At 52.1% G+C, this 19204-nt stretch overlaps 1 protein-coding gene across 2 annotated transcripts in view; it reads left to right on the top strand.

Annotated features, from left to right (window-relative positions):
* The window catches only part of BICRA (BRD4 interacting chromatin remodeling complex associated protein), a 75376-nt gene that overhangs the window by 35948 nt on the left and 20224 nt on the right, over nt 1-19204 (top strand). For both annotated transcript variants that reach the window (XM_059383655.1, XM_059383654.1), the window contains exons 2-5: nt 14802-14902; nt 16090-16135; nt 16222-16264; nt 18161-18226. In XM_059383655.1, coding sequence (XP_059239638.1) covers nt 16095-16135; nt 16222-16264; nt 18161-18226 — 150 coding nt within the window. In that variant the 5' untranslated portion in view covers nt 14802-14902; nt 16090-16094. The remainder of the gene's footprint in view (nt 1-14801; nt 14903-16089; nt 16136-16221; nt 16265-18160; nt 18227-19204) is intronic.

Raw genomic sequence — 19204 nt, 5'->3', positions numbered from 1 at the left:
GATGAGGGTGGGGTGGGGCGGCTAGCGTGGGTGTGGACCATTCTCTCGTTTTCCCCCCTCCCTCGACCACTACGAAGAGTGCGTTCCCCTCCTTCCCCCCCCCCCCCCCCCCCCAGCCCGTGGATCTGTAGTCTCTGCTGCTTTACAATCAGATCCAGAATCTGGCCAGTTTTTACTTCTTCCCCTACCACCAGCGTCTCGCCTCTGGGCTGCCTGCCCCATCCTCACTTTCTAAAATCCATTTTCCACTCAGCAGCCAGAGGGATCCTGTGAAAACCTGAGTCAGATCATGGCCCACATGTTTCGAGCCTTCCCATCTCTTGGGCTTCTTCAGAATAAAAGTCCAGGTCCTCACCTTGGCCCACCGGGCCCCCCATCGTTTGGCCTTTGAACTTGCCTCTTTGACCCCTCTTCATCTCCTTACCATTGCTCAAGCACCCTGGTGCATTTCCACCCCAGGGCCTTTGCATCTGCTGTACCCTCTGCCTCGGATGCCTTTCCCCACGTGTCCACGTTTCTTCTGTTCTCTCCACATATGCTCAAATTCCTCTTATCTGTGAGGCTATCTTGACCACTACTAAGAGTACATCCCCCTCCTTCCCTACCCCCTTCCCCCACCACCTTTCGCCTCTATCCTTGCCACTGCCCACTCTGCTGTATGTCTTATGTTCTGTGGTCTGACTCCTGCCAGCAGAGTGCCCCCTCCAGGAGAGCAGGGATGTCTGTTGTCTTTGCTGCTGCCTCCCCGGTGCTGCTGGAAACGACACAACCTTAAATAAAATGGAATCATTTTTTTGGCCACTGAGTGGGGAACCGAGTTTAGAAGGAACTGGAGAGGAAGCAGGAAGGCAGTGAGCGACTCCCCCGCAGCACTTCAGGCAGCACTCACGGGCATCTCTACACGGACGGTGCTGGTTGCAAAACCCAGGGAAGGATGGCAGATTTATTAAGAAACAGGAGGAAGCGTGGTGTCTCGGAGCCACTGGGCTTAGCTGGTTCCTGAAGACAGCTCCGCTCTGATGAGCAATTAGAAAGCTGTGCTCGAATCCAGGAAGAAAAGCGTTTCACTGCAGGAGGGTGGAGGGGAGGACAGTAACTCGCTGCCAGCAGATCCTCAGGCGTCCGGGGTTTGACAGGCATCAGAAAACCATCCAGGCCACAGTGTCCATGAAATCTGGGTTCAAATCCCAGCGCTTCCTTTTACTGTGGAGTAGTAGCTTTTGGTCTGTACACATTTGGCTACAAGTAACAGTTTACCTGACTGGCGATGGCTTAAATAATATTCCTATTTTAAAAAAACAACACTTCTTTAACAAATGTCTTCCCCTGTTTGTATAGATCGTAGTTTTTTGTTCAACCTGTTTTCTACTGATGGCCAGTGGATTGTTTCTAGTATCTTGCTGTTATAAACAACAGCCGGGGACATTTACAAGGTTGCATACCTCACGTTGTACCTGCAGGATACGGAAGTGAGATTGGTACATAAGTGAAGTTGTGAGTAAGGGATACATGCATTAGTATCTGGAGAGCCTCATTATTTAAAGATGCCATATTCATGAATTCATCCCCTTGCTCTGTATTCATTCTTGCAAACCAGCCATCGGTCCTCCCCGCACTGTCTTGGTTGTCTGCACACATGCACAGAGCGGTGGGGGGGAAACTTCGAGTCTTCCTGTGTGCCCATTCCTAGTGCAGATCGAAAAAGAAAACAGTCTGCCTTCTTGTTTCAGCTCCCACACTGCAAACGAGTGCCCTTTTTGTGGTCTAACCTTTAGCGCCCTGTTTTTCACATCAGTGCACTGGGTGGTGGTGATTTCCCCATTTAAAAATGCCCCCCCGCCTAGGGCGAGAAGGTTGGAAAGTGCCTCATGTAGAAAACACATGTGCAGGGCGAACTTCTTTCAGACGTGAGTTATAGTGCTGTGGGCCATGAGTTCCTTGGGACCCAGTCAGTAATATCTATTAAATAAGGTGTATTTAAACGGAAACACACATAAAACAAGGTTACGTATTGATCGCCTGATGGAAATGTGACCAGAGGCTCACAGGGACCTAACCCTTGATTTCCCCCAGGAGCGATAGTTCAGGATTCCCTAATTCAGCGATCGTGGTAACTTTATAGAACATAACTACCATGAATAACAAGAATCGATTGTACGGCCTTTTTTTTCCTCCTTTATATCCTGGCTGTGCTTTATTGGGATATAATTTACATGCAACCAAATGCACACATCTTCAGTACACAGCGTGATGAATTTTGACAGATCTTATTCAGGTAACCATTAACCCAGATCCAGATCCAGCACATTTCCATCGGGGAAGAGTCCCCCTCCTTCTGTCCCTCCGCCTGCCTCCTTGAGGCCACCACAGCTCTGATTTCTTCCCACGGGTGTCACTGATTCGGAACTTCACGTGACGGGATCACACTGTGGGTGGTCTTCTTCGTCTGGCTTCCTTTGCTCCATCAGGATGCGTTTGGGATTCATCCGTGTTTCTGTATGGTAACGGTGGCGTAGTCCCTTTTACTGTCCACTGTGTGGGCTGTTACACGGTTTGTTTTTTCATTTACCAGGCCGTGTACATCTGTGCTGTTTGCAGTCTGGGGCTGGTAAAGATGGCTGGTGTGAAAATTTTTTGCGGAAATGCTTTCATACACATTCTTTTCACTAAGGTCATAGAGTAGGTGTATGTTTCACTTAAATTAAGCCAGGTTTTTCATTCTCTTCTGGAACAAGGTGTCTAGTAGGCCATTCTAGGGATTTGGGGCAGCTCAGGATTGCCAGGCTGCTGGGATCTGACTCTTTTGACCTCCTCCCTCTGGGGCACAGAATAGCTGCCACAGCACCAGACATTAACATCATGCTTCACGTCAGTTTTTTAAGGAGGAAGAAGGAGCAGGGGCAAATAGTCTTCCCAATGTAGGGCTCTCTTTATCCAAATGTAAAAATCTTTCCCATGTCTACAACTTAACTGCAAAGAGGATGAGGAAGGATGTTTCTGACCAAAGGGCAAAGGCCTATGCTTGTAGTGACTCATCCTCGTGAGCGGGTACATTGCTGAATGAAACCAAATGCAAGTTCTGTTGACCAGGAAGTCAGGCTGGGAGTGGCTTTGGATAATGGGCCACCACCTCTTTAGGCCCATTGCCCCAAAACGCAACCTTGTCATTGGCTAGGAACCAGTGGCTTGTGTAGTATGAGAACAAGAGCCCTGGGAGGAAAATGAAGAGACAGAAGTTTCTAGAACAGAGATTCTCCTGAGTGTGGTCCCTGGGCCAGCAGCATCTGCATCACCTGGGAAGTTGTTCAAAAGGCACATTCCCAGGCCCTGCCCCAGCCCTTCTGAGCACAAAACCCAGTCCTTACTTTAAAAGCCCTTTGGGTGATTCTGGTGCATGTTCAAGTTTAGGACCCAGTGGCCTAAAGCATGCGCAGTGTTGTTGGAGTTTTTGTTTCCCTTTCGCTCCTCCGAGCTCCACTTGGTCCCGACCTCGGAGCCTTCCCTGCTGACCAATGCCACAGGAGGCCCCGTGTCTGGTCAGTGTAATTATTCCTTTTGTTCCCTTCCCCCACCCCACTGCCTGTTTCCCACCTTCTTGGGAGTTTCCTCTGTTCTTTTTTAAACCAGTGTTCAGGAGAACATGTAAAACCTTTTGAGATACCTGGTTTTCTTGGCAAACCCGCAGCTTTATAGCTGCATTTAGAACAGTGGTGGATGGTAGAAAGTGGGGGGTGGGGGGAGGTGCAGAACATTCTAGTGTGTAACTACCTGGCTAAACTAGGCTTTTAGGAACTAGACACCAGTCGCTTTATGAGCAATCCAAGTTTTATAGGGCACGCTTTTATGTTGTTAAACTAATTCAATGATTTTAGAACTCTAAAGGTCACTGAAAATAAAGATGGTGTAGATTTTAATTGCTCTTCAAATTGCTTTTTCTCTCTCTTCCCCAGAGGGGTGGGAGTGGGCGAGGAATCAACATTTTTTCCCTGTTTTCCTTTTTTTACTTTGAAATAGACACAGCATGCCAGTGGCTACATAGCCTGGGCCAAGCTAGCTCTTATTGAGCTTTCCAGTGGAATTGAAAGAGGTGCCTTCTCTGGGAGGGCACAGTCCCTTCGTCTCCTTTGTGTGAACTAGAAGAGAGTCCTTTCTCCAGGTGGATGTTGCCCTTCTCTGGGTCTTCCTGGTGTGAGCAGAGCCTCAGCTGCATTTGAGGCCGCACTTATCCCCATGACTTAATTCCTTTGTATAGGGAACAACCTGTGCAACTGTACATGGTTGTTTGTGTATATATATTGTATACCCAGGATACATCTAGACCCTTTTTTTCAAATGGGGAAGACCATATTCACAGCTCTGGGGTCATAGACCTATCATTTGGGTGAACTACTATTCAATGTGCTACAGAGGCCATGGGAAAAATCGGAAGAGGGCAGCATCTGGGCATTGTGGTAGGTCAGGTCCACTGCAGGAACTCATCACTCAGTGTTGGACCAGGCCGTGTGGGATATGAACTGAGTTTTCTATGGCGCTTCAGGACAGTGTAAGGGGAAGAAGGCATAAGAGGTGGGGCAGTGTAAGTTCACTGCAGGGAATGTTCCCCTGGAGGTTGGGGTGAGAGCACCTTGTCAGCCTGGCACTCTCGCATAGTTCCCACGAGCTTGGGAGCCCGTTGGCCTGGGTTCACATCCTGGCTCTACCATTCTGCTAACTGAGTGACCTTGGGCAAGTTACCTAACCCCTTTGTCTGCCTCGGTTTTGTCAGCTGTGAAATGGGCACGAGGGTCATGGCACTTAGTACAAGAGTTGTTGTGAGAATGAAATGTAGGAAGATGGAACGCTTAGATCAGCACCAGCCACTTCGTAAGTGCTCTGCAAACCTTGGCTTTGGTGGTGAAGAGGGTGATGGAGCAGGAAGGGTGATGAAGTTTGTATGTGATTTGACTGATGTTTTTCTGATGCACTTGAGCTGTCATTGCCCACTCCAGTCTGTTGGTGCCCGGCAGAAATATAGGAGGTGCTGAATGAATGAATGAATGAATGAATGAATATAGTAACATCTAAAATTTGTAACAAGCAAGGCACCCGGTAGCTCAGTTGTTTGAGTGTCTGACCCTTGATCTTGACTCAGGTTATGATCCCAGTGTTGTGGGATCGAGCCCCACATAGGGCTCTGTGCTGAGTGTGGAGCCTGTTTCAGAGTCTCTCTCTTCCTTCACCCCAAACCCCCACTCACTCTCTCTCTCAAAATAAATAAAAATAAAATAAATTTAAAATTCGTAACAAGCAGTAGACCATTAGCACAGATTAGGTGGTGCCTGGTGTCACACTGCAGTTGCTGGGTCCTAGAGGTATTTCAGAATGGAGATGTCTGAGTATATTTTTTAAAGGTTTTATTTATTTATTTGACAGAGAGAGAGATTACAAGCAGGTGGAGAGACAGGCAGAGAGAAAGGAGGAAGCAGGCTCCCCACCGAGCTGAGAGCCTGATGCGGAGCTCGATCCCAGGACCCTGAGATCATGACCTGAGCCGAAGGCAGAGGCTTAACCCACTGAGCCACCCAGGTGCCCTGTGTTTGAGTATTTTAACCACAGGTGCAGTCAGTTGTGGGCAAGCGGGATATTAGCACAGGCTGGGTGCATAAATAGATGAAAAGAAAAATGATGGGGGTCTCGATGTGAGTAGGAATAGTGGCCATGGAGAGGAGGAGAGGGCTCCGGGAGGTTTGGGAGGTGAGTGAATGGATAAGACTCAGGTGGAGTCAGAGGTGTGAGGCCAAGATTGGTCCTTCATTTCTGGAGAGGGCTGTATCAGTTAGCTGCTGCTACGCAACAAACAGCCCCCAAACTATTGCTGCTTAACAGATTAGCCACCGGACGCCTGAGTGCTTCAGTCAGTTGAGTGTCTGCCTTTGGCTCAGGTCATGGTCTCTGGGTCTTGGGATCGAGCCCCGCATCTGCCTCCCCACTTAGCAGGAAGACTGCTTGTCTCACTGTTAAAGCCATGCTCCCGGTGGTTGGAATCTGGACTGGGTACAGCTGTGTATTTTTAGTCTTGCTTTGGTGTCTGTGGTCAGTTGAAGGCGAGCGAGGTGGCTCTGCTTCTGGAACCTGACTGGATGTCTACTGGGACGATGGGAGGTGATGGGCATGTGACTGTTGTCACCCGGTGAGCTAGCCTAGGCTTCATCACACAGCACCTGGGCAGAGAACAGAAGTCTGGTGGGTCTTTTGAGGTATAGCCTCAGAAAGACACACCATCACTTCTGCCACATTCTGTTAGCCAAAGTGAGTCAGAAGGCCAGCCCGACGTCTAAGAGTGGGTGACAGAGCCCATCCTTTAGGGGGAGTTGCTGCAAAGAGTATGGGACCAGGGAGAAGACTATCTGGCTGCTTTTGCGATCAGACTGATCTCTTTTTCAGATCCCCTTTCTGCCAGCCATGTTCCATGTTGCTGAGCCCTCACAGTCAGTCCCACACAGAGGACTGTCCTTGACCACCTGTGGGAGCTAGAGAGAGTCCTTGCAGTGGTTTGCAGAGATATCTAGAAATGCAAGCTAAGTGGTCGGCTCAGGTCTGGCTGCAAATAATGGAAAACCTAATAGTGGTTTGAGCTGTAAGAATTAAGAAGTCCGGAGGCAGGCAGTGCATGAGGAGTTGTTAAGAACCCAGCCTTCTTCTGTCCTCCCAATGGCTATCCTCTGCTGGTGGGCTTATCTGCCCTAGGTTTATTGCCTCATTGTTACAAAATGGCCACGACCGCTCCAGTCTTCTCAACTGTACTAGAAGCTGGAAATGGAGAACAGAGGATTTTCTCCCTAGAGGAGCTCTGTCTTTATATTCTGGAAGAAAAACTCTCCCCAGGTCTGTGTCCTTTGGCTCTTCCTAGTTGCAGAACCGTGGCTGCCCTGTCTACATGGAAGCTTAGGAAAATGAACACATGATACAAGGGATAAGAGTGCCCCTCGTGTAGTCTAATTATTTTCAAGCCGTTTGGACCTCAATCCACAGTAGGAAATACGTCCACATACAGACACACATAATTGAAACCAATCTCACAAACTGATATTTAACGCTTAACCACGGATGGTGCCTTTTAATATTTTCTATGCAGTCCCGTTCCATTTTGCCCCATACTATTTAATTAAGAGGGGAAAATAAAACTCCTGGTCACAACCTGCTCATTTGATTTCACAACCCTCCAAGGCGTGACCCGTCCTTTGGAAAAAAAAAAAAAAGACTGACTCAGAGCAGGCTTTGTTTACATCTCGGAATTGGCAAGTGTTACCCTGCAAGGCTTCAGGCTTCTGTGAGTAAGGGAGGGGAGGGCTGGGGAAGTGGGGCTTGGAAAACAACACTTGGGCTTTGCCACATGGGTTTCTCTTCCTATCCGTCCCCATCGGCGGAGGAGACGGCTGTGGACTTGAGTGTTGGTTGTCTGTCCGTCCCCCACAGGGGTTGCTTAGAAACCCTCGCTGGGCAGTTTGAAGGAGCCTGTTTCTGGAGTCCAGACTCTGACTCCCGCGTCCTGCCGGGCGATCTGGCGCGTGCCTGCCTCCCGATGACAATGCAGAACTCCACTCGCCTCCCCAGCGCAGGAGGCACTCACACGATCTTCTGGAAGGACACTTTGTCATTGTTGCGTCAGGGCTGTTCTCGCGAGCGGCGTGTGGTTTTCAGCCCCGGCTTGTCCTGCTTTTTATAGCATGGTGGTGAGGAATGAGGTCTTCAGCATCACAGGGTCTGAGTTCGAATCTTGACTATCCACCCCCACCCCACCCCCACCACCACTGTGGCCACCGGTATGGTTTGGGGCAAGTGTCCTGACCCCCCGAGTCCCTGCATCTTGCTTGAGCTGTAATGCTCAAGGCAGCGTCCCTCCCACCTCATGCAACCAGGAGGGGTCAGGGGTGTGACGTCAGCACGAGGGCCGATCCCAGGGAAGCATTGGGGCGGTGCGGACTCTTTGGGGTGCCTCGGTTGGCTCTGGCTGGGTTTGTGCAGTAACAAGGGAGCCCCACTCCTCCAGGGCTTTCAGTGGCAAAGGCTCGTGTCATAACCTCGTGGGTCCATGTGTCTGTCCCCTTTGTTGTGGGACTCAGGCAGAGCTGTGAGACAGCTCTTAAAGCTTCCGCTCCACTCCCAGGTGGACAGTTTGCACACTAACCATGGCCCCCAGTCACCTTTATTTTTAATAGCTTTCGGGTATGTGTGTGTGGAGGAGAGGGGCATGTAATGCCACCCCTGATGGAGAACCACGGGTCATACTCCCCTCCCCACCCAGGGCCAAGGACTGAGTGTGCTTTTGCTCATTAGAGTATCCCCCAGGCTGGACATGCCGTGCATACTTCATAACTGCCCTTACCACCAGGCTGCTGTGAACAAATGAATGGATTTGTCTGAGAGCGGTATGCTCATTTCTTCATTCCCCAAATATTTACGGAGCTGCTCCCGTGCAGGCACGGGCGTCCCGCAGAGAACAAAACAGACAATAAGTGATCAGACAGACGTTCGCTACTTGGTATTAAAAATTGTCTTTTTCTTTTAAAAAAAAAATAAGCATTTTTCATTGCGGAAAATTTCAAATGTGCACCAAGTAGAGAGAACAGCTGTACAGGGACCCCCCTCCGGTCCGTCAGCCACCTGCATCCCTTTTCAGTTGCTGCCCCTCTTACAGATCAGCTCTGTCCAGTGAGAGAGCTTGCTGCCATGATGGAAATGTTCCCAATCCATGCTGCCCCAGCCACTAAAAATGAGGTAAGCAGGATTGAGGATACATCTTAAAGTCATTGAACTCTCTTATGGGAATTTAAAAAAATCTCTGATACTCCTCATTGTCCTTTTTAAAAATTTTCTTTTTTTTTTTTTTAAATATTTATTTATTTATTTATTTATCAGAGAGAGAGGGAGAGAGAGTGAGCACAGGCAGACAGAATGGCAGGCAGAGGCAGAGGGAGAAGCAGGCTCCCTGCTGAGCAAGGAGCCCGATATGGGACTCTATCCCAGGACGCTGGGATCATGACCCGAGCCGAAGGCAGCCGCTTAACCAACTGAGCCACCCAGGCGTCCCAAAAATTTTTCTTATTTTTTTTAATCGTGGTGAAAGACGCATAACGTAAAATTGGGCACCTTAGCCATTTTTTTTTTAACATTGTATCTAAGTCTTCTCTCTGCCATTGTGGGGCTCGAACTCGTGACGGCGGGTCAGCTGGGCACCCCCCGACCTTATAGCCACTGTGCAGTGTACAGTTCAGTGGAATTGGGTCGCTCACCCTGTTGTGCAGCCGCGGCCCCCTTCCACCTCCAGAACCCTTTGCCCTTTGTCCGCGCCCACTAAACAGTAACTCCCCATGCCCCCTTCTCCCTGGCCCCTGGTGGCCACCATTCCGCTTTCTGCCTCTGTGCACGGTACACGTCGGATGGTGTAGCGTGGGTCTCTTTGTCTACTGACTCATTGCAGGCAGCGCGATGTCTCCCGGGTCATCTGTGTTGGGTCTGTGTCTGGGTGTCCTTCCTGGATAATACTGTAAGTTGGCACCACGGTCTTGCTTCTCCGTGCATCTGTCTGCGGATGCACGGGCTGTTGTCACCTTTTGGCGATTGTGGGGCACGCTACTGTGACAAGGGATGCCCTGAGATCTGCCCGAGACCCTCCTTTTTCAGTTCTTGTTGGGGAGAGGGACAGCAGGCTTGCTGGATTATGAGGTAGTGGTATTTTGACTGGAGGGACCGCCGGACCAGTTTCCACAGTGGCTGCGCCAGTCTGCATTCCCACCAGCAGGGCCTGAGGGCTCCAGTGTCCGCACATCCTCAGCAATGTGTGTTTTCTGGGGTGGTTTTACTTTGTATGTGTTTGATAGTAGCCATCGGAATGAGTGTGAGCTGATATCTGTGGTCCCAGCTGCATTGCCCTAACGATAAACCATCTTGAGCATCTTCTCACATGCCTGTGGCTGGCTGTCTGTCTTCTTTGGAGAAATGTCTTATTGAAGTCCTCTGTCCCAGTTCCATTGAATTAACCTGAATTTTTACGTAGCCACATGTGGCTGGGGTCAGCTGTATTGGTCAGCGCGTGGGTCTGTGTGCCCGCCCCCACCCCTGCCCCGAACACCCACAATTGGGTTCTTTTGGGCAAAATCCCAGACATTTTACCATTTCATCCCTAAATATTTCAGGGTTTTTTATTTTTTTATTTGACACAGAGTGATCACAAGTAGGCAGAGAGGCAGGCAGAGAGAGGAGGAAGCAGGCTGCCTGCTGAGCAGAGAGCCCGATGCGGGGCTCGATCCCAGGACCCTGAGATCATGACCTGAGCCGAAGGTAGAGGCTTAACCCACTGAGCCACCCAGGCATCCCTCAGGGTATGTTTTTACCGGGTAAGGGCCCTAGTGAAAAAGAAAAACAATAACACGATGCCATTATTACACTTTCAACCTTTTCTTTTTCTTTTTCTTTTTTTTTTAATAGGCAGAGAGACAGACAGAGAGAGAGATGAAGAGAAGCAGGCTCCCTGCTGAGCAGAGAGCCCTATGTGGGACTCAATCCCAGGCCCCTGGGATCATGACCTGAGCCGAAGGCAGAGGCTTAACCCACTGAGCCACCCAGGCGCCCCTCAACCTTTTCTTTTTAAAGTAGACTCCACGCTCTCAGTGGAGCCTGTTTTAGTCCTTGAACTCATGACCCCGAGATCAAGACCTGAGCTGAGATCAAGAGTCGGACGCTTCAGGGCACCTGGGTGGCTCAAGTCGTTAAGCATCTGCCTTTAGCTCAGGTCATGATATCAGGGTCCTGGGATCGAACTCTGCATCAGGCTCTCTGCTCAGCAGGGCTCCTGCTTCTCCCTCTCCCACATGCCCTGCTTGTGTTCCCTCTCTTGCTGTGTCTCTCTCTGTCAAATAAATGAATAAAATCTTTAAAAAAGAGAGGGGTGCCTGAAGCACCCAGGCACCCTTCCACTTTGAATCATTTTTTTTAAAAGATTTTATTTATTTGTTTATTTGAGAGAGAAAGCCAGAGATAGCAAGAGAGCTAGCAACAGAGAGCATGAGCAGGGAGGAGAGGGAGAAGCAGACACCCTGCTGAGCAAGGAGCCCAACACAGGGGCTCCATCCCAGGACCCTGGAATCATGACTTGAGCCAAGAGCAGCCGCCTAACCGACTGAGCCACCTAGGCACCCTGTCCGCTTTGAATCTTAATCACAATTTCTTAATATTGTCAAATATCCAGGCAGCGTTCAGATTCTCTCTTTCAGCTTCATTTGTGTCCTTCAAGCCTCCCTCTGCCTGCTGGACTGAGGGCTGCAGGGTACCTCCTTAGCCCCACGTGGCCATGTTTCCTCCACTGTGTTTGGCCGTGGCTTCTCCATAACCATTCTTTTTAGCCTCATTTATCTCATCTGAGAATTGGGGGTAAGAACGGGCTTGTAAGGATTCGAGGAGATGTGGTCTCTGGCGGTTTAAGTAGGACCGTGTGCACAACCCAGGGCCAAAGCAGGTGGTATATAAAGCCTTCCAAAAGTGCTCAGGGTGACAGTGGGGCACCTGGCAACAGGTGGCAAGGCCAAAGCTTGGGGACTTTTTTCCCCAAGTTTCCCCAACTTTTTTCTCGGCTTGGGCCGGAAAGCTTTGAGGGTTGCCCCATGAGATCATGTTCACAATGGCAGTTGAAATTGTTACAGCGGGATATTTGACGCACAAAATACTTACCATGTGTGATGATTAATGGCGTTCCTATGGAACAGTCCCACGGTGGGGGGTGGGGGGACGTACCTTTATCTGCATTTTCCAGGTGGGTAAACTGAGGCAGGCGGGGGGAGGTCTGAGTAACTGGTCATAGGGCACACAGCTAGCAGGTGGCAGTGCAGGGGTGGGCACTGGGGTGGCTGGGATACCACCCCGCCATCCCACAAGGGACTTTCATCAGTCCGGGGGCACCTGATACCCACCGTGAGCCACTGGCATCCAGCTGCGCTGGAATCTGAAGCATTTATTCCAAATGTAGCAACTCTGGCCCCTCTCCCAATTTCCAACCTCTGAGATCCAGGATAGGTCCTGGGAATCAGTGTGATCAGTGTGAAGACCATGGCAGGGGGGATGAGACAAGGGTCAGGGAGGCAGAGGGTAGAAGCTGGGGGCCACTGTGCCCCTGACCTTTTCTGGCTAGCCAACTCCCAAAACAGCAAGGTCAAGGCTGGAATCCATGCCAGCAGCTGCCATGTGGACTACACTTCCACTCATTTGACCAGTGGACATAGGGAGGCCCAGAGAGGTGAAGTCACTTGCCCAGGGTCCCATAGCCCATGCCTGGTGGGGTGGGGACCTGAACCCTAGTCTCCAGGCCCTGTCCTCTCATGCTGGACCTCTTAGCATCAACCTGATGGGAGACACGGGAGGCCGAGGTACCAGACCTGCTGATTGTTGACATATTGTTTTCTTTTTATTGTGGAAACTCTCCAGAATGTACAGACTGACAAAAACGGTACCATGAAGACCCAGGTGCCCCTCACCCAGTCTTAACCATGATCAATTTCCTGCCACACCCGGCCCTCCCCAATTCCCTGCCCACTACCACCTAATGGTGACAATTTGGTTTTTTTAGAACTTTTTAAGATCAGATTTAAATGTTTTGAACTTAAATGTGCAGATCTGAGCTGTGACATTTTAAACCCTCATGGAACGGGCACCCCATCGTGAGGCAGAGCATTTCCCTCTTGCCTAAAAGCCCCCCCTTCATTTCTCTGCTGTTCCTCAGTGGAATGAAAATGCACAAATGGGGTCACCTGTGTGGCACAGCTGAGCGCCGACTCCTGCTTTCGGCTCGGGTCATGATCTCCGTGAAATCAGGCCCCAAGTCGGGCTCCGTGCTCAGCGGGGAGTCTGCCTGAGGACTTGCTCTCTCTGTGCCCCTCTCCCTCAAATAAATAAAGAAATTTTAAAATGCGTGCACACACACACACGCACGCACACATATACGCACACAAATAAAAAAAATTCTCACAGAGACGTCAGGAATCTCCCAGTGGGCATTCACCCACAGACTCCATGTGGAGTGTCCTGGTCAGGAAGCACCCACTCCCAGCTCTAATTCTGCTGGCCTAAGGTTTGCAGAGCCTGGCCGCACCTGAAACTCAGTTCAGGGGGGAGGGAAGACCCCACACAAAGCCGGCTGCTGAGGCAAAGCCACCTCTCAAGCTCATGGACACCCTCAAGCCATGGCAGTACATCTGGAATCTAGCTGGGGCAGGATCCCATGGCAGATCCTTTCTAGATCTTTCCAGGGCCTGGGCCTGCCAAGCAAGAGGGGAAACCCTGGGTGCTCCCATTCCTCTCGCTTTTTCAAATCTGAACTATTCCAAGCATTCTTGCAATGATAACAAAGGCTGCCACCCGGCTTCATCTAATCTTGACATTTTTGCCATATTTGCTTTAGATTTTGGAGAGAAGCAGCATGATGAGAGGATTCTGCGCAGCACAGTGGTTAAGGGCAGGGACTTTGAACAAGCCTGCCTTGGCTCAAACCCCAGCCTGGCCCCTTTGCCAGTTGAGGGCTCTTGGGTGTGTTGAGTGCTGTGCTGAGCCTCTGTTTCCCCATCTGCAGAATAGGGCTCATCAAAGTGCCAGCCTCACAGGGATCTAGAGAAGGTGAAATGGGTTCCTACAGGTAGAACACTTAAAGCCAGTGCTGGACGGGTGCCTGGGTGTCTCAGTGGTCGGGCTTCTGCCTTCAGCCCAGGTCATGATCCCAGAATCCTGGGATTGAGCCCCACGCCAGACTCCCTGATCAAGGGGGAGCCTGCTTCTCCTTCTGTCCTGGCCCTGCTTCTGTTCTCTCTCTCTCTCTCACTCTGCTCACTCACTCTATCTCAAATGAAATCTTAAAAAAACACACACACACAAAAAAACAGTAGTGGGCGGGCACCATCATCATGGTGGTTACCAGTGATTCTGTATTTGCGAAGTTGCCTGCTCGAGAATACCTGTAACTTGCAGATCGATATGGATGCATTTCCATGGTCCCCGGGGGACTTGTGAAAAATTTGAGTGGCCCTGAGCGCATGTGCCCACCGGGGTGGAACAAGGCTATTTTTTGCCGTCTTGGTTCAGCTCCCGTATTGTCGAGTGCCGTGGTTTTTCCATGTCTGTGCTCTTTGTGGGGGTTTGCTGCTGAAAACAGCTACCAGCATAGGGCTGAAGTGCTCCCTGGTGTCCCCAAGTGCGGGAAGGCCGGGATACGCCCTCTGAAGGAGCGCGTGTGTTCGAGAAGCGTCCTTCAGGCCTGAGTCACGGAGCTTTTGGTGGTGGGTTTGGAGTTAACGAACCAACAGTTTATATTACATGAGGTGTCCATAAACGGAGACACGGTAGACTGAGGCTGTGTATCGCTGCGTTGATGTGCATGTGAGCAAAGGCTCGCAGGAGGCCCCCTGTGTCCCCCTCCCAGGATCAGGGACCCAGAATCCACAGCCACGTGCTCACGGCAACTGTGCGGAATGCAAGTGCCTCAGGTAACGAGAATTGACTGTGTTTTATGAGGTCCAGGTGTCAGTAAATTACGTCATGGGACGTCCCACATTGCCGGGGCACACACGGCTGTGTAGTGCTCTACCCGGCGCTCTGTGTGTGGGTGTCACATGGGATCACATGTAGTGTCGTCTCACCTCCTCTTAAACTTGAGTGTGACCCCTTCTTTTCTTACCTCCTCACGCGTGGTCTGGTCAGCCCCTGTCCTGAGCTCCCCACTCCCTCCCTTCCCCCATCCTTCTTGCCACGGACTTTCTTATAGCCTCTTATTCTCTCCACAGCTGGCCCCCAAAAGGACACTCCCCAAGTCCCCAGCTGGGGGCCCCGCGTAGACCTGGAGTGGACACCCCCTCCTTCCCTTCATGATTCGTTTGTAGCGCAGGTAACGGGCCAAGGGTCCCAGTTGGTGCCCGGAGGGGTACTTGCCCCTCCTTGAACCTCCCTGGGCTCTCCGCGACCCCCAGGGGAGGAAGGAACACTCCTTGGCAGAGCCTGGCTTAGAAACTGGCTTCCTTACTTAGAAACTGGCTTAGAAACTCTTCTGTCCCTCCCCCTCTGGTCTCGGCCCCCAGGGTCATCTGGACCGTTCCCCTGCCTCCCTACCAACTGCAGGTGGGATCTTCTCCCATTTTACCATTTTTTCCGGATTCTTTGCAGGTCTAGCCTCTCTGTCCCCTGGCTGGGCCTTCCCCTCCCACCCCACCCCTGCCCTAGGCTGTTCGGGAAGGGAAGGGCTTGTAGGTCACAGACCTGGTGGTAACTCGGGAAGAAGGAAGCATAGGTGGGGCTGGGATATGGAGCCAGAGAGAGCCTATTGTCACCACTGCCAAGTGCAGCCAGAGCCTGGGAAGGACCTCCAGGGACGGTCCCCATGGCCAGCTCTGGAAGGGAGAGTCACTGGTGTGTGTGTTCAGGGGGATGTTCCCACTAGCTTCGCATGGCATGTTCTAGGCTGGGCTTTTTGACCCAAGGCCCCTGGGGTGTGCATGTATGTCCCACGGCCCTTGGGAAAGTGTGTGTCACAGTTTTGGCCCACCTGCATGTTTTTGGCAGAAGGGTCTTTTGCCTTTGTCAGATTCTCCAAGGTACTGTTCAGAGATGACCTGAACCATTTAGGACCATTGGTATGCAGGGCAGACCCCTGTCACACTCTTGCTCTGAGCCTGACCCAGTCCCAGGGAGGCCCGGCAGCCCAGACTCAGGCTTAAGGCCTGGCTCTGCCCCCTGCTGGCTTGGAGCTGAATGACAGGCTCTGGGGCCCTATTTATGGGTGTGTGAAGCACTCAGCACAGGCCTGCTTGTGTGATCAGGGCTCATTCTGTCTCGGTGGATGTCCTCACTGTGGGCATCACATGCTGGGAAGACACGGGGGGGAGAGGGGAAAGGCAGCTCGCTCTGGCTGGTCACCAGCCTCAGCCACACCCATAGGCTCAAGGGAACAGAAAGTCTGACCTTCCAAAGACCTTGGTTCCAGTGAGCTGTCCTGGAAGGGAGGGTCCTGGCACATGCTGCCTACATCTAACCTTGTCTCCCTCCCCCTTCCTGCCCCCCTCCCCGCCCCCGGTTCAGTGGCGATGGATGATGAGGATGGGAGATGCTTACTAGACGTGATTTGGTGAGTAACGGACTCCCTCTGCCCTCCCTGTCTCCCCGCTTCCCCACCCCTCACCTCCTCAGTGTCTCTCCCCTTCTGTCTTTCAGTGACCCTCAGGCCCTCAATGACTTCCTACATGGATCCGAGAAGGTGAGTACGGGGGTAGGCAGGGGCCTTCCTGGGCTAGGGAACTGTGGAATTGGGGGGCTAAGAGACCTGTGCCCTGATTCAGTAGACATCTGCCTCATGCCTTCTGGGAGCTGGGCCCTTGGGTTATGGAAAGAGCAGAAGAGATGACAAATCCCTGCCCTCACGCCCTATACGTTGACAAATCCCTGCCCTCACGCCCTATACGTTTCCTTAGTAAATAGAGCAGTAACTGTTCAAGGTGATCTCGGACAGAACCCTGCAGCGCAGAATAAGAGATAAGAATGTCGCCCACACAATGGAAATGGTTTAAAACAAAACGAATGGGAGACTGGGGTGGTGGCTTCTTTAGTTAGCGTGGGCAGGGAGGTAACCTTGAACGTGACCTTGAAGGATCAGATGGAGGCCTCCATGGTGCTCTGGGCAGGGGAGGAACAGGTAGAAATACAGGAAAATTTGCCGTATTTGAGGAGTGGAAAGAAGACTGGTGTGGCCAGACAGAAGGGAGGCTAGTAGTGGTGAGACTGTCATGAACAGAAGTCACAGGACATGCAGGGCCTGGAACAAAGTGGGGTGGAGCGGAAGTGCTGAGCCACAAGGAGGTGTATTGGTTATCTGGGGCCGCGTAACAAATTATCCCAGCACTTAGTGACATATAACAACTTGTCGGTGCTCTCCCAGTTTTGAGGGTCGGGGCTCAGGGAGTGGTTCAGCTGGGTCCCTCTGGCTTGGGGTCTGTCCTGAGGTTGCAGTCAGGATGTTGTCTGGGGCCACCATCATCTGAAGGCTCATATGGGGCCAGAGGCCATGCTTCTCCGATGGTCCTTTCCCTCGGCTGCGGGCTGAAGGCCTCGGGGCCTCACCACAGCGGCCTCTCCACAGGATCCTCAAACATCCTCACGACAGGGCAGGCAGCTTCCTCCAGAGTGAGGGACCCAAAGGAGAGAGCCAGGAGGAAGCTCAGTGCCTCTTATGATCTCGTCTCTGAAGTCACACACCATCCCTTTTGTCACCTTGTACTCACTAGAAGTGGGTCACCAAGCCAGCCTACACTCCCCGGGAAGTGAACGGAATCTTAGAAGGAGAAGTGGTCGATGATTTTTGGAGTGGGGGCAAGTGCAGTGGGCTGAGGCTGGTCAGGGCAGGCCATGGAGGGGGTGGCAGGCGCTGGCTCTGGGGTCTCTCCAGGGGCAGAGTCAGATAGATGTGCTGGTGGTGGAGATGTCAAGGAGGAGAGTGGCAGGTTGGCCCCTGGATTTGGGCCTGAGCTGCAGAGTGAGTTGGGTCCCCAGAGGTGGGGAGTTTGGGGCAGGCTCCCCAAGGAAAGCTGTTGGCTGTGCCCGGCTCAGGTTCTGGGGAGACGTCCACGTAGAGAGAAACCAGGGAGGCTCTGCTACAGACAGACATTCAGCAGGCATCCATGTGGATGCCAGGCCCTGTTCTGGCACTAGAGACGTCCCTGGGAATCAGCCCGGTCCCTGCCCTCCTGGAGATGAGTGTGGCGTGGCATGTTGGGTGCCCAGACGGTGGGGCATGCCGGTGACTTGGGCCGCCCAGAGGAAGGAGTGACTTTGTCGGGGGGAAAGGTAGCTATTGGGAGGAGGCGGTGACAGTGACAGGTCCTGACAGACCTTCTGCTGGAGAGATGAAGGGGGAAGACAGGGCATGGCTTGGGCAAAGGCATGAAGGCAAGATTCTTGGGTTTCGAACATGCTGCTGAGCCCCATTCTTTGGGGCCTCTGTTCCAGAGGGGCAATGTCCCGTACTCTTTGTCCCCCACCCCGACCCCGTCTTTTTCCTTTGGTGCAGTGTAACTTTAAATTGGTTTTTGTTCTAGAGCAAGGTCTGCGGGCTGCCTCGCTGACTGTTGACCTTGGGTGGGGGCGGGTCTTGTTGCAGCTCGATGGTGATGACCTCCTGGATAACCCTGGGGAAGCCCAAAGTGCCTTCTATGAAGGTCCTGGGGTAAGTGGCCCAGGGGTTCTGGGAGGGCCCCAGGCTCTTGGTCATGGCTCAAGTTGCCCCTGGTGGTGGCAGGAGGGAGGGAGGGAGGTCCTAATGGTGAGAGGGACGGACCCATGATTGTCCCCCTGGGGCATGTTGCCAGGTGGAGGGTTGGGGTATGGGGGGGTCAGTCACTGACAGCAGTGTGGGGCAAGAGGGGAGCCACAGTGGGATGGTCTGGCTCTGCCCACAAGAAGAGGTGAGGGTCCTGGGAGTTGGGCAGGTGCCAGCTCTGGGGCTCACCGGGGGACACTGTTCTCGGGAGCAGAGAGTATGGGGGCCTGGGGGCCTGTCCTTGCTTAGCCACGGTGGGGTGTGACCTAGGGGAAGGGGATCAAGTAATGCAGACCTCCGTCTCCATCTGGAAAACCAAGGTGGGGGCGGGGGTGATGACCGAGCCCAGAGTGGGGATAGCAGTGGACATTAACTGAGCACCTACTCTATGCCTGCCTGTGCCTCTTGTCCTTCCCCCTCTGCCTTCCCTTCTGCTGCTTCTTCCTTCTCTCCCCCCACCTCCTTTCTCCCACCTCCCCGCCCCCCCCAGCTCTTCTCCCCCCTCCCTCATGGTCACCGTAACTAGGATTCACTGAACACTTACTATGTGCCGCCAAGTCCCTTTCAGTGTTTTTTATTTAGTGCCCACAACTCTAAAAATATATGCGGAACAGTTTATTTTTCACAGTATGAACACCTGTAAAGTCCTTGGTCAGGTTCTCCCTGATGTGAGGTCAGCAAATGTCACGCCCGTCCTGGGAGGTGGGTTTGGTTGTGGCCATTTAGCGGTGAAGAACTCAGAACCACCTGGTTCTGGGTTGGGGACTGCGTAGGGACCCCCTCCTCCCAAGCACTCCCCTCCTTCCGTCTGGGAAAGGAGGATGGGGTAGTGCCCGCCTCACTGAGCTTGTTACTGACAACGACAACATGGAAGGCATAATCGTC

Source organism: Mustela nigripes, chromosome 17 (assembly GCF_022355385.1).
Source record: "Mustela nigripes isolate SB6536 chromosome 17, MUSNIG.SB6536, whole genome shotgun sequence".
In the NCBI taxonomy this organism is placed as follows: Eukaryota; Metazoa; Chordata; class Mammalia; order Carnivora; family Mustelidae; genus Mustela; species Mustela nigripes.
This window is presented reverse-complemented; position numbering and strand designations above follow the sequence as displayed.